Source organism: Rhinoraja longicauda, chromosome 14 (assembly GCF_053455715.1).
Source record: "Rhinoraja longicauda isolate Sanriku21f chromosome 14, sRhiLon1.1, whole genome shotgun sequence".
NCBI lineage: Eukaryota > Metazoa > Chordata > Chondrichthyes > Rajiformes > Arhynchobatidae > Rhinoraja > Rhinoraja longicauda.
In genome coordinates, this window is record NC_135966.1 from 30107626 (window position 1) to 30133485 (window position 25860).

General features: G+C 42.3%; 1 protein-coding gene across 7 annotated transcripts in view; it reads right to left on the reverse strand.

Moving 5' to 3' along the window:
• LOC144600162 (histone-lysine N-methyltransferase, H3 lysine-36 specific-like) overlaps positions 1-24627 on the reverse strand; it is a 131170-nt gene extending 106543 nt beyond the window's left edge. For 3 of the 7 annotated variants that reach the window (XM_078411634.1, XM_078411632.1, XM_078411627.1), the window contains exons 1-4: positions 24433-24567; positions 23956-24207; positions 12497-12636; positions 10470-11176 (exon numbers count right to left, since the gene is read on the reverse strand). In XM_078411634.1, the coding sequence (XP_078267760.1) occupies positions 10470-11159 (690 nt within the window). In that variant the 5' untranslated portion in view covers positions 11160-11176; positions 12497-12636; positions 23956-24207; positions 24433-24567. Of the gene's footprint in view, positions 1-10469; positions 11177-12496; positions 12637-23955; positions 24208-24432; positions 24568-24600 lie in introns of those variants that run through there. The other 4 variants (XM_078411629.1, XM_078411628.1, XM_078411631.1 and 1 more) reach the window with 4 other exon arrangements.
• Between the last annotated feature and the right edge of the window lie 1233 nt (positions 24628-25860).

A 25860-nucleotide genomic window follows, 5' to 3' on the forward strand; every position in this document is an offset into this window, starting at 1 on the left:
CAAGTAGCAAAATTAGTTAAGGACGTTATTTGGAAAATACTAATACAAATTAACATGGTAACATGGACATAGGTTAATGAGTGGGGTTTCTTCTGATATTGCAGCCAGCACTATAAATGAGAACAAACCAGTAAATATGGTGCATTTGAATTACTAAAAGATATATAATAAAGCTAATTTTATTTACTCTTATTTATAAAACAGTAGCAATAAACTGGTGTCATCAGCATGGTGATTCTTGAGATGATACAGAAATTTGTGCTGTGGTCATAGTAAATGGGCATGGAGAGGTTAAATAGAATATAATGTGGAAAAATGTGCTGTCATCCTCTTTGATAGAAAAATATATTATTATTTTCTATTTTTAAAATGATAACAAAAGGGTTTTTGTTTGGAGGCACCAAGGTACACAAATCAGAGTCAACTTGTCAGTACAGCTAACAATTATGACGTTGGTCTTTATTGCAAAAGTAGAAATATTGTACTCCAATTATATAGGGCTTCAGTGACATCATACCTGAAATATTTCGTAATAATTGATAATGAATTGAAAACTGGGTAGTGGACAGGAAACAGTAGGAATAATTATTATTTTTAAAGGTGGTAACAAGTAAAGTACTACAATGATCAGTGCTTGGGCCCAGCTGTTCACAATATACAAAATATTAAACTTGAGGAAACGTTTGCAAATTTGCACATGATACAAAACTGGATGGGAATGCGAGGAGGATGCACGGAGGCTATAAAATGATTTTGATAAGTTGAGCAGGTAGGCAAAATTCTCTATAACGAGGATAACTGAAGTTAACAGCTTTGATAACAAAACAGAAAGACAGAGTATTAAATGGTGATGAATGAGGCTAACTGTTGATTTATAAAGGGTTTTGGGTGGCCTTGCACACCGACCTCACATGGCTAGAAAGGAGGTGTAACAAGCGATTAAGAAACTAAATAGTATAAGTATCAGACGAAATATGTAGGAAGGAACTGCAGATGCTGGTTTAAACCGGACACAAAAAGCTGGAGTAACTCAGCGGGACAGACAGCATCTCTGGAGAGAAGGAATGGGTGACTTTTCGGGTCGAGACATAGAGTCTCGATGCAAAACATCACCCATTCCTTATCTCCAGAGATGCTGCCTGTCCCGCTGAGTTACTCCAGCTTTGTGTGTCTATATTTAGTACAAGTATCATGTCTTTCTACAATTCTATAGGGTCTTGACAACACCACACCTAGAAAGTCTGATAGTACTTGACAGGATGAATGGGTGAACTAGAATTGAGTCACATATCAAGATAAAACATTTAGAACTGAGGAAGAAATTTCCCCCACAGCCAGGTGAAAAACTCACACAATTGTCTGCCACAAAAGGCCGTGTGCATCACTTAATATATCCATTTCTAAACTAAAAAAAAGCATGGGGAGGTATGTAAAAGCTCAAAAGTCTGCAGAGTCTACTCATACTCCCATGTTGCTATATTTCGAAACAGCTTGCATCTAGTTATATCAGAGTAACTTGCAGACTTTCCATTCCGACTGTTAACATTGGGGGAAAAAGGCAGAAAAGGTCACTATATCTGTGCTAGGCACAGATGTCAGTCTGTCAATTAAAAAAAAACTATGAAAGCAAGTAGATGAAATATTTGTTAATATCTAAACTGTGCAAAACTTGATCTTTTGTTTACTGAAGAAAGGTTCTGCTGATTGTTATTATAAAAAAAAGTAATTGAATGTATGCATTGCTGACATTAACATTGTTCCTCTTATGGCCTTTGAAAAATGGCCTTCTACTACCTTAAATCCAACCACATTTTTCATATCTGCTGTGCACTAAAACTGCATTACATATCATATCTGGTATTACTTATCACACATCTTTTTAAATTTTGCTTCACAGAATGTACGGCGCTTGTGGAAAGGATTTACATGGTGTAAATGTGACCTCCTAAACACACAATTGTCATTGCAGATAAGAGATCAAAATGTAGGACAGGTTCTTCGGCCCTCAATGTCTGTGCCAAGAACATCATGCCATAACCTTCACTTTCTATCTGCATATAACCCATATCTCTCCATTCCCTGCATATCCATATGCCTATTGAAGAGTCATTTAAAAGCCACTAATGTATTAGCTTGAACCACCATCTCTCGCAGCGCGTTCCAGGCATTCACCGCCCTGTGTACAAAAATGTGTCTCGCACATCTCCATTAAACTTTCCCCCTCTCACCTTAAAGCTATGCCCTATAGTATTTGATTTTTCTATCCTCAGAAAAAGGATTCTGACTGTCTACCCTATCTCTGCCCCTCATAATTTTATATTGTTCTATCAGGTCTCCCCGCGACCTCTGACTTTGACAGACTTACTCAAAGTCCGCCATCTTAGCAATCTTGGTGTCATCTGTAAAGTTTCTAAGCAACCTATCTACATCTGCAACACCTGTCCCTTCACCTCCCCCCTCAACTCCATCAAAGGACCCAAACAGTCTTTCCAGGTGAGACAGAGGTTCACCTGCACCTCCTCCAACCTCATCTATTGCATCCGCTGCTCTAGATGTCAACTTATTTATATCGGCGAAACCAAGCGCAGGCTCGGCGATCGCTTCGCTGAACACCTGCGCTCGGTCCGCATTAACGCAACTGATCTCCCGGTGGCCCAGCACTTTAACTCCCCCTCCCATTCCCAGTCTGACCTCTCTGTCATGGGCCTCCTCCAGTGCCATAGTGAGGCCCGCCGGAAATTGGAGGAGCAGCACCTCATATTTCGCCTGGGCAGTTTGCGGCCCGGTGGTATGAACGTCGACTTCTCCAACTTCAGATAGCTCCTCTGTCCCTCCCTTCCCCTCCTCCTTCCCAGATCTCCCTCTATCTTCCTGTCTCCACCTATATCCTTCCTTTGTCCCACCCCCGACATCAGTCTGAAGAAGGGTCTCGACCCGAAACGTCACCCATTCCTTCTCTCCCGAGATGCTGCCTGACCTGCTGAGTTACTCCAGCATTTTGTGAATAAATACATTTAGATCATTTATTTATATTCCAATTATGTCAACTAGTAGCTTTCCTACATCTTACACAAAGATGACTAGTCATTTATCATCCACCCAAGGTGGAGGAGAGAGGAGAAACATGTAAAAGGAACCCGAGGGGCAACTTTGAGGATGGTGGGAATATAGAACTAGCTGCCAGAGGAGGTAGTTGAGGCAGGAAAAACAACATTTAAAAGACATTGGACATACATGGATAGGTTTAGAGGGAGAGGCAAATGGGACCAGCTTAGATGGGCATCTTATTCAGCATGGCCGAGTTGGGCTGAGGAGCCGTGCTGTATGTTTCCAGAGCTCATTGTTTTTGCCATTAATTATATAGTTATCACAGTCCTGACTCCAACATAGATTTCTTCCCAAAGGCTCCTCCTCTACTTTCACACTTAACCTCCTTCACTGTCAAGGGGTACATAATCTGTTTGAGGATACACCTTAACCTATTCTTTTAAGTATTATCTTATTATAGCATATCAGTTGTCCTTTTGTGTCAATCAATATTCATCATTATGAATATTCATCCATTTTGTTTTGGATAGAGTTCCATTTTCTTTCAGCACCTGTCATTATGGCACTACTAAATATACTTCTTGGGAGAGATCAAAGTCACAGTCATCACTTGGCTACACACTGTTCCTGCATTATTCAAACAATTATGACCATCTACAGAGACCCAATTTAAAAACTGGGTTTGACTCATTGTCCATACTCACCACCGATGGCCCTGTCCATCTGCACTTATTTGGGCTGAATTTAAAGTACAGAGTGTGCTAACTCTCCAAACTGAGAACAAGGAAGCAGGGCCACACAAATGACTTATTCAGACGCCACATCACAAAAGCCTTGGCTCCTAAAATCACCTTTGGCAGAAGTGGAGCCTTGTCTGCCATCAAAATAGGCAGGCACTTTTATAAAAAAGGTGTTTAAATGTCTGGTAGAATGATTTTTAGTTTGTAAATTAAAAAAAAAAAAAATTAGTTTATTCTCCAGGTTTGGAATTGTCATTCAAATGAAAGGAAACTCATACAATGTTTGGGGAACCCCAGCACATTCAGACTCTGCTGTTGGACTTCACATGGAGTGCAGTAACAGAGCAGGGTGCCGGATGCAAAGGGAACTGACCCAAAACATTCTGTAAATAATGTGTCTCGACAACAGCTAAAATAATAATATCCCAAATTGTAAATACCTGATTTTTCATATCCTGCACCAACTGCAACTCTAAAGAAAAGTTTGGAAAATAATGAGAATTATCTTACTTAAAAATGATATACCTGCTCACATTAATGGCTACAAACTTAATGCATTTTATGGACCTATAAGAGAGAGAAAAAAATAATGGGAATTTCTGTGATTCAATGTGCTCATGGCTGCTGATTTCCACATCTTTTTACTTTAAACAAAAATTTATACTGATCTTGGGGATTCTCACATGGGCCTCCTCCAGTTCCATAGTGAGGCCCGCCGGAAATTGGAGGAGCAGCACCTCATATTTCGCCTGGGCAGTTTGCAGCCCGGTGGTATGAACGTCGACTTCTCCAACTTCAGATAGCTCCTCTGTCCCTCCCTTCCCCTCCTCCTTCCCAGATCTCTCTCTATCTTCCTGTCTCCACCTATATCCTTCCTTTGTCCCACCCCCGACATCAGTCTGAAGAAGGGTCTCGACCCGAAACGTCACCCATTCCTTCTCTCCCGAGATGCTGCCTGACCTGCTGAGTTACTCCAGCATCTTGTGAATAAATCGATTTGTACCAGCATCTGCAGTTATTTTCTTATACTTGGGGATTCTGAATATACACAAAGCATCCGTAGGTCTTTTGGAATAAAATATTCCAAAGATTCACAACTGGCTAAGTGTAAATATCTATTTAAATCCAAATGTATAACAAACCCTTTCATAAAATCTGACAATGTGCACTTTAATCACATGTGATTTTTTCTATTACAAATCTCAAATTGTGGAGTACAGAGGCAAATAAATAAATGATAGGTCTTTGTCCCAAACATTATGGAGGGCACTGTACATGTTGTCTCCCAGGGGATACACGTTCGGATCATTGCACTTTTTGATGTATCTGGTAAAGTAGTAACACTAATGCAAAAATAAAACTTCAAGATTTGCATGTGACATGAAACTCAAATGTCATAAACAAAAGGAATTATACTCTCACAGATTTATATAGAACTAGACCAAGTGGACCCGTTGGGCCCATTCCGCGTAGAGGGGGGACAGGGAAGGGGAGAGGGGGTCACTGAGTGAGCCCTCGACCCAAAGCCTCTCCTGTATTGTAGCACTCTCAACCCCCCCACTCAATCCCCCTTATCCCCCCTTCCTCCCCCCACTGACCCACACCATCCCCGCTACCCACCCCCACTTGCCCCTTCCCTGCCCCCACCTCCACTTACCCCTCCCCACCCCCACTAGCCCTGCCTCCACCCCGATTTCCCCCTCCCCACCCTTATTCCTCCCTCCCCTCACCCTACCCCCACTCTCCCTGCCCGCACCCCACTCTCCTCCCCACCCCCATTCTTCTCCCCAATCCACCCTGCCCTCCTCCCCACCCCCTCTCCCCTCCCCCCACCCTTCCCCCCTTTCCCCCCAACCCCTTTCCCCCCACACCCTCTCTCTCCTTCCCCCATTCTCCCCTCTTCCCCACCCTCACTCTCCCCAGCCCCGCACTATCCCCCTTCCCCCCATCCCCACTCTCTTACCTCGACCCCCAACCCCCTCACACCTACCCTCCCCTGCCCTCCACACCCACTGTCCCCCTTCCACCCACCCCTCCTCCCCCCACTCCCATTCTACCCGACCCCATTCCCCCACCCCCACTCTCTCCTTCCCCCCACTCTCTCCTTCCCCCCACCCCCCTCCTACCCCCACCCTCCCCTCCACTCACTCGAACCCCCATTCAGAGAATTGGCCTCCACTGCCTTCTGGGGCAGAGAATTCCACAGATTTACAACTGACTGACTGACTGAAAAAGTTTTTCCTCATCTCCATTCTAAATGGCTTACCCCTTATTCTTAAACTGTGGCCCCTGGTTCTGGACTCCCCCAACATTGGGAACATGGGTTCCCAATTGGGTTCATTGGACAAAGTCAGCATGGATTTATGAAAGGTAAATCATGTCTGACGAATCTTATAGAATTTTTCGAGGATGTAACTAGTAGAGTGGATAAGGGAGAACCAGTGGATGTGTTATATCTGGACTTCCAGAAGGCTTTCGACAAGGTCCCACATAAGAGATTAGTATGCAAACTTAAAGCACACGGTATTGTGGGTTCACTATTGATGTGGATAGAGAACTGGCTGGCAGACAGGAAGCAAAGAGTAGAAATAAACGGGTCCTTTTCAGAATGGCAGGCAGTGACTAGTGGGGTACCGCAAGGCTCAGTGCTGGGACCCCAGCTATTTACAATATATATTAATGATTTGGACGAGGGAATTGAATGCAACATCTCCAAGTTTGCGGATGACACGAAGCTGGGGGGCAGTGTTAGCTGTGAGGAGGATGCTAGGAGGCTGCAAGGTGACTTGGATAGGTTAGGTGAGTGGGCAAATGCATGGCAGATGCAGTATAATGTGGATAAATGCGAGGTTATCCACTTTGGTGGCAAGAACAGGTAAGCAGACTATTATCTGAATGGTGGCTGATTAGGAAAAGGGGAGATGCAACGAGACCTGGGTGTCGTGGTACACCAGTCATTGAAAGTAGGCATGCAGGTGCAGCAGGCAGTGAAGAAAGTGAATTGTATGTTGGCATTCATAGCGAGGGGATTTGAGTATAGGAGCAGGGAGGTTCTGCTGCAGTTGTACAGGGCATTGGTGAGACCACACCTGGAGTATTGCGTACAGTTTTGGTCTCCTAATCTGAGGAAAGACATTCTTGCCATAGAGGGAGTACAGAGAAGGTTCACCAGATTGATTCCTGGGATGGCAGGACTTTCATATGAAGAAAGACTGGATAGACTCGGCTTGTACTCGCTGGAATTTAGAAGATTGAGGGGGGATTTTATAGAAACTTACAAAATTCTTAAGGGGTTGGACAGGCTAGATGCAGGAAGATTGTTCCCGATGTTGGGGAAGTCCAGAACAAGGGGTCACAGTTTAAGGATAAGGGGGAAGTCTTTTAGGACCGAGATGAGAAAGTTTTTTTTCACACAGAGAGTGGTGAATCTGTGGAATTCTCTGCCACAGAAGGTAGTTGAGGCCAGTTCATTGGCTATATTTAAGAGGGAGTTAGATGTGGCCCTTGTGGCTAAAGGGATCAGGGGACATGGAGAGAAGGCAGGTACAGGATACTGAGTTGGATGATCAGCCATGATCATATTGAATGGCGGTGCAGGCTCGAAGGGCCGAATGGCCTACTCCTGCACCTATTTTCTATGTTTCTATGTTTCCTGCCTCTAATGTGTCCAACCCCTTAATAATCTTATACGTTTCGATAAGATCCCCTCTCATCCGTCTAAATTCCAGTGTATACAAGCCTAGTCGCACCAGTCTTTCAACATATGACAGTCCTGCCATTCCGGGAATTAACCTAGTAAACCTATGCTGCACGCCCTCAATAGCAAGAATATCCTTCCTCAAATTTGGAGACCAAAACTGCACACAGTACTCCAGGTGCGATCTCACTAGGGCCCTGTACAACTGCAGAAGGACCTCTTTGCTCCTATATTCAACTCCACTTGTTATGAAGGCCAACATACCATTGGCTTTCTTCACTGCCTGCTGTACCTGCATGCTTACTTTCAGTGACTGATGCACTAGGACACCCAGAGCTCGTTGTACGTCCTCTAAAGGTCCGGGGGGGGGGGAAAGAGCGCATTAGTTAAAGGTCCGGGGGGGGAGCATCAGTTAATGGCCTGGGGGGGGGGGGAGAGCACATTAGTTAAAGGTCTGGGGGGGGGGGGGGGGGGCGCGCGTATTAGTTAAAAGTCCCGGGGGGGGGGGAGCGCATTAGTTAAAGGTCCGGGGGGAGGGGGAGCACATTAGTTAAAGGTCCGGGGGGGAACACATTAGTTAAAGGTCCGGGGGGGGACACGCATTAGTTAAAGGTCGGGGGGGGGGGGGGAGGGGAAAGAGAGCGAGCTGAGCTCTTGAAGACATGCGGGTCCCATTGCGACGTCACACGCAGAATACCGGCCGGGGGGGGGGGGGGGCGCGAGCTCATCTCTCACAGGCGCACGTGTCCCATTGTGATATCACACGCTGAAGACCTTCAAGAAATGGGTTAGAAAGGAAATTTGTAAACTTTAAAATCTTTCTAGCTTTAAAAATGTGGCTTCAATTTGAATGAGAGTTATTAGAGATTATGCCCAGGATAATGGTGAATAACGTGGTGCAGAAATTGTGGCACTATGGGGCACCGTTTTTGCTGTGCGAACCACACAAGTTATGGTGCACACAAACACGGACAGAGAGTTTTAGTAATATAATAATAATAATATATATATATAGATAGATAGATGTAGCCATACTTCAAACTGGATTTAAAAGATCAAAAAACAACTTTCTGGCAAAAAATGCTGCAGTGCTATATATAATTTGAATGGACATGCAGTAAGATATGCTATATAAATCTTTGAGTACCACACTTTTAAGTGACACATCAATATAGGTTTTTATTAAATACCTTTTTCTAAATTTATATTATAACGCAGACCACACTGCCCGTGATTCCAGCTGTGAAATTCATGTCTCAAGTAAAACATCTCACTTCCTAAAAAAATAGGCAGTGCTGGAGCAACTCAGCAGGTTAGGCAGCATCACTGGAGAACATGGATAGATAAGGTTTTGTGCTAGAACCTCTTTTCGGATTGATTGTAGTAGGGGGGAGGGGTGTGGGGGGGGAAGCTGGAAGAGAGGTGGGGCAGGACAATGTTTTATCAAGTGATAGGTGGATGCAGGCGAAAGGGGGTTTACATTGGGGGATGATTGGACAAAGACCAGAGTTGAAAAGACAAAAAAAGGTGTGATAAGGTTAGAAGAGGCATGAAATATGAGGCCAGAGGAAGGAATATAGCAGAGGAGAAATGCACTGTTCATACCGTTGTTCGAAGCTATCCAAGTAGAATATGAGGTGCTGTTCCTCCACTTTACATGTGGCCTCACTCAGGCCAATGGAGGAGGCCCAGGACAGAATGGTCAGTCCATCCAACCAGGGACCACAGCAGTCTTTCCAAATGAGATAGAGGTTTACGTGCACTTCCTCTAATGCACCCGATGTGATCTCCTTCACATCAGTCAGACCAAGTGTAGACCTGGCAACGGTTTTGCCATACACTGATGCTCAGTCCACCAAAGTCTGCTGGATAGCTTGGTTGTTAACCATTTTAACTCCCCTTCCCTTGGGATCTGCTTGGGTAGCTTACAACCCAACACCATGAACATTGAATTCCCCAGTTTTAACTAGTTACAAACATACTTCCCTCCCCTCATCCCTTTCCTCCCCTATCTCTTCCCTATGCCTCACCTGGATGCACATCCAACTCTCCCTTTCCTTTCCCCTCCCACCCCCACCCTTTCCACCCATGTTCCTTCCTCTGGCTTAACATTTCATGCATCTTCTATCCTTGTCCCACACATTTTAGCCTGTGTCTGACTATCTGCCCCCCTTCATGTGCATCCATCAAACACTTGTAAAACTCTGTCCCACTCCCACCTCACTCCCAGCTTTCTCACACCCTACTATAAGCAGTCTGAAGAAGGGTCCCGAATCAAAACGTCACTTATTCATGTTCTCTAAAGATGCAGCCTGACCCACTGAGTTACTCCAGCACTTTGTGTCTTTTTTATAAACCAGTATCTGCAGTTCCTTGTGCCTACATCTCATTTTCTAATCCCAGCACTCCACCGAACACAAACCTCTTAATCATTCATTCACAAAATGCTGAAGTAACTCAGCAGGTCAGGCAGCATCTCGGGAGAGAAGGAATTCCTTCTCTCCATTCCCGAGATGCTGCCTGACCTGCTGAGTTACTCCAGCATTTTGTGAATAAATCGATTTGTACCAGCATCTGCAGTTATTTTCTTATACCTCTTAATCATTCAATGGTTTAAGCATATAACATATTCACACGTACTATTTGAACCTACCAGTTATTCAGATCTTAAATGCCCTGATTATCACTATAAACTCTGCATCAGGTAAAATAATGTGCAAAACTACAACTCCCAGGATGGAGCTCTTCCTCTTATTTACAACACAAGATCAAACATGCCAATCCTTTCTTTGTAATTGATTCATTAAAAAAGGACTGCCAGGATGCAATTTACCTTTCAGAATTCCATAGCACCAAGGTTATAGAGGCTCACAACAAAATAAGCAACATTTGGTTTAGTTTGCAAAAGCGACCAATGGCTTCATATCTGTTCCATACAAACTAATTTTAACGAAAATCTCAATTTGCAAACAAACAACACTTACGTTCTTTTTTCGTTCCACAGAAACTGGAGAATAAAAAACCATTGGATTGTCTTCTTTCTGTTCAGATTCATGGGAAGGACTATATTTAATACTTTTCTTTCTCATTCTTTTTGCTCTGTGGAATTCTGGTATTTCTACCTCTTTTATGATAGCAAGTTGTTCTTCAGAATCCTTTTCATCCTCTTTTTCCATCTCACTGCAAATGCTCGATTCAAACATCATTTTTCCATTCATAACCATTTTGGTTATTTTTAGCTTCAATTCTGGTGAAGCATTGTGTGAAAAATCGGTTTCTGAGCAAGAGTGACCGACTCTGTCAATTGTACAACAGTCCTGGGTCATAGAATTCTCAAGGGACTCAGACCACTGTTTTATTTCTGTAGGCTCAGAGAATCCAGTAGGAATCATAGAAGCTAAATCTTGCAGTTTGCGTAGTGGAATATAGGATCGTGCTGACGCATGTCCATTAAATGTAGGTTTTGTATCATCCCGTGAATCAACTGACTGCTGAACACTACCACCACCATCCTGAAGATTTGAGTTTTCTCTTCCACAGATGTTCTGACCAGTTCTGCTGCTTGGCCCATTGCTCTCTGAAACATTGAAACCCAGTGTATTTGAAAATTGTTGCGAATTACTAAAGGGCAGAGTGGTACCCACTGTCAATTTATAGTCACAGGCATGATCCATCTTTCCTTATTTTCCACCTAAGAGGAAGAAAACAAAACGGTTATGAAACTGCTGAACATAAAAGTTGTCAGGCAATTGAAATAATTTCTACCAATCATCTAAGAGAGATTTCTAAATCACCCAGCATAACCTTGTGCCACTTGATCAAGAACAACTTATTGTAACTATCCAAATCAAGTGTATGCACAAGTTAGCTTAAAAACAGAAAACGTATACACAGCAGTACACAAAGTCATGCACGACATTAGTGCAAAATAGTAAGACCAGCCTTGCTACACAATAGTTTTTTGTCCCCTAATCTTGAAATTCCCCACAATGTGCGTCACTGTCATAATAAACTACTGCAGATTGATTAAACAAAACTCAAAGCAAAGCTCAATTTGATAAATTACATAATAATTTCAGACCGAGCCAAGTTTAAATCAAAGCCACCTAGTTTGTCCCATGTGAATTATAATTTGGTATTCCAATATTAAACAATGTTTAATACCCATCTGATTACTTTCTAATTCTTCAGATTATGGCAAATACAATAAAGGGCGTAAATTTGCAGATGACACAAACATTGCTGTGGTTGCAGGCTGTGAGGAAGTCTATCAAAGTATACAGGGGAATATAAATCAGCTACAGAAATGGGCAGAGAAATTGCAGATGGAGTTTAATCCGAACAAATGAGGTGTTGCACTTTGCAAGGGAAAAATACACAGTTAATGACATGGCACAACAAAATTGATGTACAGACAGATTTTGGGATCCAAGTCCATTACTCCCTGGAAACACGAGAAGATAGAGTAGCAAAGAAGGCATATGGCATGCCTGCATTGAGTACAAGAGTCAGGAAGTCGTAATGCTGCTTTATAGGACTTTGGTTAGGCCACATTCAGAGTATTGTGCGCAATTCTGGTTGCCCCATTACAGGAAAGATGGAGACTTTGGAAAGGGTGCCGAGTCAGGAAGTCATGATGCAACTTTATAGAACTTTAGATAGGCCACATTCAGTGTTGTGTGCAATTCTGGTCGCCCCATTACAGGAAAAATGTGGGGACTTTGGGAAGGGTGCAGAGGAAGGGAACCAGAATGATGTCTGGATTAGAGATCATGAGCTACAGGGAGAGGTTGGACATACTTGGATTGTTTTCTCTAGAATATGAGAATTTGCTGGGACATCTGATTGATGGAAGTAAAATGATGACAGGCATAGATAGGGTCGACAATCAGAACCTATTTCCTAATAAACTCCCCCTCCCCCCCACATTTCCAACCTGGTGGTGCCATCTGCCCACCTCACCTGATAACACCCATCACCTACCAACCCCAGCCTCACCACTTCCTCTCACCTCTTCAAATTGGTCATCTTCCCTCTGTACTCTTAGTTCTGATGCAAGGTCTTGACTCAAAACAGGCCATCCTTTTGCCTCCACAGATGCCGTTTGCCCACTGAGTTCCACAAGCAGATTGTTTTTGCAGGGATAAAGATCTAGTCATAAAAGCAGGAAGCATGGCCAGGTAGTAAGTACTTTCCATCTATATTTATTAAGAAACTGTTGTCACAAACTATTGACCGCAGGGACAAAAAAAAAAAGATGAATTGGTACAAGGCACCAAATGCAAACTTGTCATCAGATCATGATGGGATGAATCCTGGCTTGCCGAGAGCAAGGGTGGAAACTGGGAGGGTACTGGATGCACAAAACAACTTTGGTCAAACAAAAAAGCAAGATAAACCCAGGAATTACAGATCAGATTAAGGTGGATAGTGGGTAAACTTTAAAAAAATCAATGGACTTTGCAGTTCTAAAAAGCATGTAATAAAGTTCTAAATAATTAGGCTTGCAGCAAAGTTGAAACCAATTGAAGAAAGGACAGTAATAGCACGTGTAGGAAATTAGCTTAGGTTACAAAGCAATATAGTAAACATTTGATTTTTGGCCTAGAAACTGCTCACAAGAGTTCATGGCTGAAAATGTGTTTCGTGTTGTGTGTTAATGACATTGACTTTGCATTCTAAAGAAGAGCTTCAAAATCAAGTTGAATTCAGTCAACAGTGAAGAGGATAGCAAAGGACTTATAAAGTGACACAATTTGATTGGAAGAATGAAGAAAGACACTGCTATAAAGGCAGTTATTGGAACAGTGAAATCCAACTGCATTTGTACATAAATCCGAGTGTCAGGGCAGACTAAGAAAGCAGTAAGCAACAGTTTACCCCAACTGGCATATAAAGTGCAATTCTAGTCCACAAACCTTTGAAAGAGGAATTTAAAGGCTTGCACAGGGTGCAGAAAAGATTTACTAGAATAATAAATCTGGAATGAGGCATTAACTATGATGAATGATTTGAGAAGCTATGATTATTCTACATATAGCAGAGACCTCTTGAAGCGGCATAGTAAGTGACAATACTTCCCTAAAGCTACAATGAATCTTTGATTTTGACCTCCATTGCTGTGTGGAACTTGCATATTCTTTCTGTGACCATAAATTTCTCCCGAGGTGCTCTGGTGTTTGTCCACAAACAAGTGATGAGCTGGTTTGTCAAATATTAAGCTACTGCAAATTAACCCTCATGTACCTGGTTGGTAGGAGAATCAAGCTGGATTTAATGGCCATCCGAGAGAGAATGTTACAAGGAAATAATTGGAGGAAATGTAATTGTTCTGTAGGGTTAAATTAGGGTTAGGGTTAACTTAGGGTTAAATTGTCCCTTTCAATGGTGCAAGGAAATATGCATTATGTTGGAGATTTTGAAAGTAATAAAAGATGTAGTTTGGTTAGAAATATGTTTTTTAATCCTGCCATCATTCTAGAGGATGGATATTCAAACTATTTACCAAAGGATGGCTAGCATCTGGAAAACAGTTAGACAGGATGCGGGATGCTGCTTCAATGATCTTCAATAAGAAAAATGGATCAGAACATGGAAGAAATAATTACAGGACCAGAAGTGTAATGTCAAGAAGCCCACAGAAACTAAATCGCCAAAATACTTCCTTCTAAGTAAGCTATTATTATTCTTTGATTTAGTGACTCCATTAAGACCATGAGCCTCAATACCTCTGTAAATTTAAAAACTGGACTTTTTAGACAAAGTATCAAATATAATTTGTAGAAGGGCAATATATATTTCGAGATCTAGTGGAAGGAAACATTTTCTAATATTTGTAAGCCTTGCTTAAAATGTCAGAATCTGGTCTTTCCAACAGTAGTAGTTTCTTTCAATCCATTATTTCACTTCCACATTGTCTTAAAACATACACACAGACACCCCAAAAAATACTCCACAACTTTCTAAACTGTAAAGATCACAACCCCCAGTTTGAGGGATCTTGCCTTAGGGTTGAGGTACTGTGCTGGCAAATCTAAGCTGCACATCAGAGTGTCCATGCTAAAACATTGAGTAGAAGAGTCAGAAATTTTCTGGATTAGCTTAAATAGGCTTTCCATAGTGCAATTTCTCCATATCCCCAGCAAAATATATGTGCATATATTCCAAGAACCTCTGTACCCATCAATGACATTATGTACATACATACCCATCGATTGTGTCAAGGCCTGCATACTATAAACTGTCTTACAAAGCAGAATCATTGTCCACAACTTCCCCCCTTGATGAGCTCAATGCATTCTATGCTCGTTTGAAAAGGTTAGTGGAATGAATAAAATGCAAATTGCTGGAATAACTCAGTGGGTCAGGCAGCATTCTTGGATGGAATGGCAGGTGACATATCCGGACAAAGCCTGGCAAGTGATAGGTGGATACATACCGGGGCGGGGGGGGTGTTGATTAGCAGATGTGTAGACTAAGACTCGAGATGGAAGAAGACAAAAGGGCATCTGATAAGGACAAAAGAAGAGTTCAATGAAATGCCAGTGAGGTTTTTTGTGGAGGGGGAACGGGCACAATAGTGCGAGAAATGAGTGTGGGGCAATGACATTTCCCACACTTTCAGCCTTGAGTGCACCTGCCCCCATGGTCAACATCATGGACATCAGACCAGCCTTCTTAGGGAAGTGAATGGCCTGAACCTCATTACCTTTCCCATATTGGACATCATTACCTCTCCATACTCCAATCTGGGGTACTCACCTGCGCTAGGATGCCTACAATTATCCCGATGCCAAAATAAATCAAGGGACCCAAGGCTGGTCATGATACACATCAACTCCAGCTTCCACCGTGTTGATCCACTGCAATATGCCCACCATCACACTAGTCCATCGCAAATGCCATCTCCCCACTAAAACAGATGCTGGTCGACCCATTAAGTTCCTCCCTTAGTTTGTTTTTTTGCTCCGGATTCCAGCATCTACAATCTCGAGTCTCAATTGATGTAGGATGTTGTACAGGAAAATGAAAGGCAATGCTATGAGACAAGTTTACTTAGAAATGTGAAGCCATGCCTAACTGCAATACAATTTCATTATGTATTTCAATACCTTCTTGATTTTGTTTTTACTATGTTTATTTTAAAAACTGAACAATGAGCAAACTCCAATCCTATTTTGTGTTACTGTGTTCATTGCTCTCCTTTCCTTCGACAACCCATGGAAGTAGGGTTCACTTTCTAATCAATATCTTGTGGTGCACAGACATGGTAGTTCTGGCAAGCTCACGCTCCCCGGATCTGAAATATCTGACTTAAAGTGCCATCCCTACTACCTGCCAAGGGAATTCACCACAGATATTCTGACAGCAGTCTCCATTCCTCCTCATGTGGACGTCAAGCTTGCTCTGAATGAACTGTACTCCGCTGTCAACTGCCTTGATACAACACCACAAAGTCCTGGTTGTTGTCGCAAGAGATTTCAATCAAGCCAACCTCAGGGGCCAACTGCCATAGTACTGGCACAGCCAGTAGCTGTGGTCATTGGAATACCATTCAACGATACCAAGAGACAATACCAGGACAAACTTGTCCCAGTTCAATCATTCAGACACAGGCAGACTCCGGCAAGGCCTGAATACTATAACTGGCTGCAAAGTAAAGTCAGGCAACATCACAGGTGATAATACAGCCCTACCAGATGAGCTTAATTGAGCAGAAGGTCAGCGGAACAATGACTCAAGCGTGCCTCTTCCCAGAGACATTGTTGCAGAAGTTATATCGGCCTTCCTGTGGGAGAACCCACGGAAAGCAACTCGCTCAGATGGAGTCCCTGGCTCCGACCTTAGACACTGCATGGATCAACCAGCAGTAGTGTTCATGGAAATCTGTAATCTCTCCCTACTCCATTCTGAGGAACCCACCTGCTTCAAGAAAACCACTATCATCCCAGTGCTAAAGAAAAGCAAGATCTCATGCCTTAATGACTACCACCCAGTAGCCTTTACAGCCCCGGTCACGATGTGCTTTGAGAAGCTGGTTATGGAATGCATTAAATCCAGACTGCCAAACAGTCTTGACCCATCGCAGTTCATCTACCACCACACAGGTCCATGGCCAATTTCCCTGGCCCTACACTCATCTCTGGAACACCTTAATAAGAGAGACACCTACGCCAGACTTCTATTTATAGACGACAAAATGTTGGAGTAACTCAGCATCTCTGGACAAGCAACATCTCTGGAGAGAAGGCTTAATCATCGGGGATGATCCTCAGCTTCCTGACCAACAGACCACAAACAGTGAGGATAGGGGACAAATTATCCTTTACGATAATCCTCAACACTGGTGCTCCGCAAGGAAGTGTTCTCAGCTCCCTTCTTTACTCTTATACACCCTCGACTGTGCAAAAATAGGATGGCCAGGTTACAGTTTACCATGAAGTACTTAAAAGAGCAACCACAGTTTTGGAAAAAGGTCTTGTGGACAGATGAGACGAAGATTAACTTATATCAGAGTGATGGCAAGAGCAAAGTATGGTGGAGAGAAGGAACTGCCCAAGATCCAAAGCATATCACCTCATCTGTGAAATACAGTGGTAGAGGTGTTATGGCCTGGGCATGTATGGCTGCTGAAGGTACTGGTTCACTTATCTTCATTGATGATACAACTGCTGATGGTAGTGGCATAATGAATTCTGAAGTGGACAGACACATCCTATCTGCCCAAGTTCAAACAAATGCCTCAAAATGCATTGGCCGGCGGTTCATTCTACAGCAAGACAATGATCCCAAACATACTGCTAAAGTAACAAAGGAGTTTTTCAAAGCTAAAAAATGGTAATTTCTTGAGTGGCCATGTCAATCACCTGATCTGAACCCAATTGAGCATGCCTTTCCTTCTCTCCCGAGATGCTGCCTGACCTGCTGAGTTACTCCAGCATTTTGTGAATAAATATGAGCATGCCTTTTATATGCTAAAGGGAAAACTGAAGGGGACTAGCCCCCAAAACAAGCATAAGCTAAAGACGGCTGCAACACAGGCCTGGCTGAGCATCACCAGAGAAGACACCCAGCAACTGGTGATGTCCATGAATCGCAGACTTCAAGCAGTCATTGTATGCAAAGGATCTGCAACAAAATACTAAACATGACTACTTTCACTTACATGACATTGCTGTGTCCCAAACATTATGGTGCCCCGAATTGGGGGGACTATGTATAAACACTGCTGCAATTTCTACATGGTGAAACCAAAATGTATAAAAATACCCCTTATTAAAATCTGACAATGTGCACTTTAACCACATGTGATTTTTACTATTGCAAATCTCAAATTGTGCAGTACAGAGGCAAATAAATAAACGATGGGTCTTTGTCCCAAACATTATGGAGGGCACTGTATCTCAGTATACATTGACAGCACCTAAGTTGAGGTCGTCGAAAGCTTCAAGTACATAGCAGTAAATATCACCACAACTTGTCCTGGTTCAGCCACATCAAAGCTATGGCCAAGAAAGCACACCAACACCTCTACTTCCTTAGAAGACTTAGGAAGATCGGCATGTCCCCAACAACCCTCACCAACTTCTACAGATGCGGCGTAGAAAGCATTTTATCAGGATACATTACAGCATTTTGGGAATAGCTCCATCCAAGACCTCAAGAAAATGTAGAGTAGTGGACGTAGCCCAGACCATCATGCAAACCAACCTCCCTTCGATTGACTCCATCTACACTTCACGCTGCCTCAGCAAGGCCACTAGTATAATCAAAGATGTGTCTCATCCCAGTCACTCCCTCTTCTCCCCTCTCCCATCAGGCAAGTACAGAAGTGTGAAAATGTGTACGTCCAGATTCAGGGACAATTTTTTCCCCAGCTGTTATCAGGCAACTAAACCATCCTATCAACAAATAGAGAGAAGTTCTGAGCTACCATCTACCTAATTAGAGGCTCTCTGGCTATCATTAATTGGAATTTACCTTGCACTAAATTTTATTCCCTTTACCATGTATCTGTTCACAGTGAACGGCTTGATTGTAATCATGTATAGTATTTCCACTGACAGGTTAACACGCAAATAGCTTTTCACTGTACCTCAGTACATGTGACAAACTAAACTAATCATGGTAGCTATGTGCACAGATCATTTCATTGTTCTATAATTTAGTATATTAATGCAAAAATAATGGGATAATATGCTTTACACCTAGAGACCAAAATTAAAAGCGTTATGGTTTTCAAGTTGTGCAAAGCTCAAGTAACATCAAATCTGATGTACCATGTGTAATTATGGGCATGGCACATTTGAAAGCATTGGAAGGGTAGAAGTGCTATAATGGCTCAAAAGGTTAAGCTTTGATCCCAGAATACATAAACTAAGCTAAATATTCTTTATACCTATTGGTTAAAGGGGGATTGGACTGAAATTACAACATTTTGAAAAGAATTCAGTAGATTAATAATTTTCTTTCTCAATTGGTGGACAATTCATGGGTAAAGACATAATTCAAAATTAAAACCTTTACAATGAGAGAAGTGAGGAAATAGTGCGTTCGTATAAGACACCACTGTAGTAGGCTGGATATTGAATAATGATGAGACAAAGTACAGAAAGATTGAGAACCTTGTAACTTGATGCCAAGACAACAACCTCTCCCTCAATATGTAAGAAAGAACTGCAGATGCTGGTTTAAATCGAAGGTAGATACAAAATGCTGGAGTAACTCAGCGGGACAGGCTTGACCCAAAATGTCACCCATTCCTTCTCTCCAGAGATGTTGCCTGTCCCCACTGAGTTACTCCAGCATTTTGTGTCGACCTCTCCTTCAATGTTAGCATGACAAAGGAGATTATAATTGACTTCAGGAAGCAAAGCAGTACACACACCCCAGTTCTACATTGATGGCGCTGAAGTAGAGATGGTCAAAAGTCTAAAGTTCCTAGGAATAAATATCACCAATTTGTCCTAAAGCAGCCACATCAAAGCTATGGCCAAGAAAGCACACCAATGGCTTAAAGGCTTAGGACGCCTTAGGAAGCTCACCAACTAAAAGGCTTAGGAAGTTCAGCATGTTCCCAACAACCTCACCAATTTCTACAGATGTGCCATACAGAGCATCTTATCAGGTTTGGGAACAGCTCCATCCCAGACTGCAAGAAATTGCAGAGTTGTGGATGTAGCCCAGGCCACCCCACAAACCAGCCTCCCTTCTATCAACTCCATATTCACTACATGGTACCTTGGTGGGGCCGCCAGCACAATCAAGGACCAGTCTCACCACATTCTCCTCTCTCCCATCAGGCAAGAGATACAATCGTTTAAAAAACACATACCTCCAGAATTCAGGGGCTGTTTCTTCCCAGCTGTTTTCAGGCAACTGAATAGTCCTCTCATCAGTTAGTGTGGCCCTGACCTCCCATCTACCTCAATGGAGACTTTTGAACTATCTTTAATTCAGACTTTATCGGGCTTTGATGTTATATCTTGCACGAAATGTTATACCCTCTATTTTTGATCTGTGCCCAATGGATGGCTTGATTATATTCATGTATAGTCTTTTCTTTGATTAGATAGCACACAAAAGCTTTTTGCTGTACCTCAGTACATGCGACAATAATAAACAAAACCTCTACATAAGGGCTGGTAGAAAAAAATGGGCGGCCTGGTAGAGTCATAACCCTGGTGGAACCATAGATCTCTTCCACAGAGTTGATGACAGGTCTACATGTGCAGAACCAGCAGTGTCTCTCATCAAACTGTTCTGATATGGTTACAACACCAGCATCTACCCGACACTCTGGAAAGTTCACAAAATACAAGCAAATCCAATCTTGCGAATTAATACGCAGTCTACCCTCATTCATCAGCAAAATGATGGAAGTCATCAGCAATAGTGCTATCCAACAACACTTACTAATAACCTGCTCATTTCTGTTCATTTGGGGTTTCACCAGAACCACCTCATGCCCATAGAATCAGAGCCTTAGTCTAAACACGGACCGTAGAACCATATTCCATAAGCAAAGGGAGAGTGAATGGCCTTGGCATCAATATAGCATTTGATCGAGTGTGGCATGAAGAAGCCCCATTAAAACAAGCCAACGAGATGTAAACACTCCAATGGGATGAATAATACTTCTCACAAAGGAAGATGTTCGTGCTCGGTGCAGATCGATCACTCCAGTTCTGAGACATCACTGCAAGAATTCTTAAGGGCAGTGTCCTACAACCATCCGTCATCAGCTACATCCAGGTCATGACTAACCCCAATTAAGTGATTCACCGCTTGACACGCCAAAGTCTTTCCACCATCTATAAAGCAACCATGACATGCAAGGCACAATGGCAATGATAACAGAGCTACTGCTGCACAGGTGTAAGGACCCGAATTCAATTCTGCCCCCAATGCTACTGATGCACATTCACTGTGACTGGACGGATTTTTCCAGGTATTCTTGTTTGCTTCACATATTCCAAAGCAGGTCAATAGCCCAACGTAAATTGTGCATAAGAGTGCAGGTCACTGATAGAATCTGGTTAGAGTTGATGTGAATGCAAGGCAAATAAATTAACATTGGTAAAAATGGGGTTAGGGCTTGGTGGGCCGAAGGGCCCATTTATATGCACTATGACTACAACTGACTCAAAGTCAGGAGTACAATGAAACACTTTTTATGCATAGATCAGTTCAACTCAGCAACCATCAAGGAGCTTGATACCATCCAGGACAAACAGTCCATTTGACTGGGCCTCCCTAAACATTCATTCCATCCGTCACTAGCATAATGGCTGTAGAGTGTGCACCATCTACAACATGCATTGCAGTTACTCACCAAGACTGTTCTGACAGGATTTCTCATGCCTTTAACCTCTTCCTACTGAGAAGAATAAGGGCAACAGACATATGGGAACAAGTCCCTTCTGAGTTGCATGGCATCCTGATTTGGAAATTAATTCCAAATGTACCTTTTTCTGTTCCTGGATCAGGATGTTGGAACTCCCTGCCAACCGCACTGTGGAAATATATTCAATTACTCATCCAGGCCCGGTGGTTCAAGGCAGTGTCAGAAAAGTGTCAAGTCAATAAATGCTAGACTTGCCTTCAAAGCTTTGATCTCAAAAATAGAAAAAAGAAATTTTACTAGCCAAAAAGGTACAAAGATGGAAGCTTGATGGATTGAGTTTAATTGTAGATGGGAATAAACTAGGTTATAGTTAGTTCCTATGGCTTATGGAGCTCCAATCAGTCATATAACATTAACGTATATTTGCATCAAAACATTTTTAATATTTGTAAGCCACATGGCAATTTCCTATCACATTATTAAAAAATTCAAAACTAAAGAAAAGTAGTAATACAGATTATTTTAGAAGCTTTCTTGCTAACTTTCTCCCATTTTAAAAAGGGATGGGACTGACATTCCAATTATACATACGACTTTTAGGTAGGAAAGGATAAATCCAGAAAAGTCACAAGCTATCTGTGGGGGTACAATGATTGAATCTATTCCTCAAGATCTGATACACTATCTCCACCCAAAATGTCAATTATCTTTTTGCCTCCACATATTCCGTTTGAACTGCTGCGTTCCTCCAGTGGTCTGTTTTTGCACCTATTTTCTACACACATGTATCAATGCTTCTTTCAATAGCAATTACACATTGTAAATCTGATAAAAATTTCCCCTCAAAGCTCAAAGTCCAAATTGAGCCTTACTACTGCTATTAGACAATAGACAATAGGTGCAGGAGTAGGCCATTCAGCCCTTCGAGCCAGCACCGCCATTCAATGCGATCATGGCTGATCACTCTCAATCAGTACCCCGTTCCTGCCTTCTCCCCATACCCCCTCACTCCGCTATCCTTAAGAGCTCTATCCAGCTCTCTCTTGAAAGCATCCAACGAACTGGCCTCCACTGCCTTCTGAGGCAGAGAATTCCACACCTTCACCACTCTCTGACTGAAAAAGTTCTTCCTCATCTCCGTTCTAAATGGCCTACCCCTTATTCTTAAACTGTGGCCCCTTGTTCTGGACTCCCCCAACATTGGGAACATGTTTCCTGCCTCTAATGTGTCCAATCCCCTAATTATCTTATATGTTTCAATAAGATCCCCCCTCATCCTTCTAAATTCCAGTGTATACAAGCCCAATCGCTCCAGCCTTTCAACATACGACAGTCCCGCCATTCCGGGAATTAACCTATGTGGATCAAAAAAGCTATACAAACTAGAGGAGTGCTGAAGTTTGAACTGCTCAGCCACTCACTTAATAAATATTCCAAATAAGGAAGAGCTTGAAGAATATGAATAAATAATTTAAAAAAGAAAGTTATACTTCATACTTTAACTTTGACAGTGCATGAAGATTCCCAATATCAGCTTGACAGGTACAAACCATGAACAGAGAAGCACTGAAACAAAGTTACGTTTTGGAGTTACAAGTTAAAGAAATGAAACCAACAGTAAGGAATTATAAACAACAATGCCCTACACATTCACTGACAAATCATTGCAAGTGATCAAGTTTATTCACATGGTGCACAGCTGCATTCCAAGATATTTTTCATTCAAAGATGCTTACTATAGTCAAAACATGCAAAGATACTATGTATGCAATTAAATATCAGGAATTAAATTTGGATGGTTGGGGCAAGAGACATTTATTTCCTTAAAATGGGTTTTCTCAAAATATTCAAAAAGGGAATGTACAATGTGGAATTTACTAACCACAGAATTCAAACAATCATATGTGTAATAACTCGAAGGAAAAACACCAAATAGCAAAATAAATGTAAAATTGACTCTGGTGGAACATATATTTGCACATTTCATGTTTCAAGTTCAATATATTTACACCAACACATGTAATGCCAAGATCCCAATTCTGTTCATGATGCTCTGCTTATTCCACTGGGACATCTACTTATTTTTTGGCATATTGACTTAATTTGCATTATATCATTTTAATTCCCTCTCTCCTTTCATTATACCAACCACAATATTTCTTTTTTAATTTGTCCAAACAGGAAGGTAACGTTAATATCCATATGTACCATTACAATAGGCATTGAACTAGGCACTTGTGATCCTTAGTTCAACTCAATTAGTTGGTCCTTCCAAATAACTTTATAACCCAAATATTAAAGGAAATATAACAAATCCAAAAGCAGAAAACGATATTAAAATTATTAGAGGTGAAAATTGTTAATCAAATATATCAAACCAGCAACTTTTTCTTTGAAAATGTTCCATTACACTGTACATTTATGACCACTCTTGCTGCCCCTCGTGGAAATGTTTTAGAAAAGCTAATATCTCAACGTTGAAATTTTCAATTTAAGTCTGCGATGAAACATCGTCTTACCTGCCCATTCATTAGACAAGCCTCAAATGTCATCTTGATTTGAAACTCAATTTACAAATTGTGTATGGAGATGATTCTGACGTCAGTCTTGGGACTCCAACTCACCTTAACCTTCCTTCTGATTACATTCAGATCCCGTGCTCTTTCGCTTTGCAAAATGACAGTTCATTGAATCTACCGATCTTTTCTTCCGTCAGTTGCTAAAAGACTCCACATACCTCCCTTCCACCCGAAAACAAAAATCACTCCCTAGTTGGTTTATGTCTTTGCATGAAAAGTTCCTGGTCCAACATGGCGGCCCTTCATCCTCTTCTGTTCTGACACTCTTTACACTACTATCAAAAGACGAATGAGAATCTATGGAATAGAGAGAAAAAACACTAGGCACAAAAACATGACCTTACTTTTCCCACCACAAAACCCAAAACACCGCTCAAAACCCCCGCCCCTTCCCCCCCCAATCTTAATACCCCTGCATTTCCATGCTGCTCCAGAACACTATTGGCTGGCTGCCGTAGGCCTAGGCTTGCCCACTACTATCTCTCCCCCCCCCCCCCACCTTGCCCAAAAAGCAAAACGGACCTATTTTACCAGGTATATATTTTCTAAGCATTGCAAAGATTGTGCTGCAGCAGCAGTGACCGGCGCCGGCCTTGTTTTCAGCATTAACCGTGCAGGATCGGCATGGCCGTGCTTATTTTGCGCTCTCTCTGCCTTTGGATTTTTTTTCTCTCTCCTCACTGCACTTACCGGCCTGTCTTGTTATTGGTGACAGCACCGTCTGAGCCAATCGGCGCGCTGCTGCAACCCCCTCCCTCCCTCCCCCCGTCTGCCCCCCCACCCCCCTTCCCTCCAACGGACAACAGGCGCGATCCGCCGCGAGCTCAGCTGGAGCCGACCAACGGCCACTGAGTTTCCACCTCAGGCACAGCTTATTTTCCCCATCTTCAACTACTACCCCCCCCCCCCCCAAATAAAAGAAAACTCAGGCATCGCTCTTATCAATGAAAATAAATTATTGTAAAAAGGAAGTTTTTTTTGTCAAAAAAGGTACTGAGGTACTTACTCTTTCAACCCTCTCCCCGCCATTTTACGTCACTTCCGCCATCTTAGATTTCACCAGAACCCAATTATTGCAAATAAATGATACTGATATATATATATATATTAATATCTCCATTTGATCGTGTTAGCTAATTTCCAGTCGTTCTTCATCTGCTGGGCCATCTTGTTCCATGATGGAGGGGGGGGGTTGACATCGTCCAGATATCACAGAGACATGAAATGGGAGCACCCTTTCAGAGCAGGGGGTGCCATTGTGGGTTCTAACATCTCTTGCTTTCAGCCTCCATTTTATTGCAGTCACACTAAAAACGTACACGCATACAACTTTTAACTTCCATTGGGTCACCTCTCTTTTAAAAAAAAATCTTAACGTCTGTCAGCTCCTGTTTGTAGATGGTTCTAGGAATGCTACCTCTGAAGAACCAAAACCCTGTTAAAAAAACACTTCGACAAGTGGGATGACAATGTCACCCTGAGGGACTGAACCATTTTAATTTGACTTGAACTCTGCTCCTTTAAGATCAAACTAATCTATACACATTTTATCATTTAAAGTGCCGATTGAGACGTCATGTCGTCCCAGAATTTGGAAGGAACATCTTGGGCATTTCATGTTATGAGTGGCCACGGGTTGCAACACGAAATGTGAAATACCAAAGATTAGGATGGGAGGCAATTCTTACGTGCCTATGGAGGAGTTCGAGGGTTAGAATCTCGAGTGGCTGGGCGTTGCGATTTAGGAGTACGTGGAAATCTGTAGAAAATAAACTAAGATTTCTAGACTGAACGAAACAAAATGGATGAGTTCAGCAATTCTACCTGTTTTACATGACCCGTGTAAATAAAGCAAGGGTACACGGGAACAAAACGTGCACATTGTTTTCATCACTTTGTCTTATTGAAATCCGCAGCCCTATTATTTTGGAAATAGCGAGTTCTTGAGGG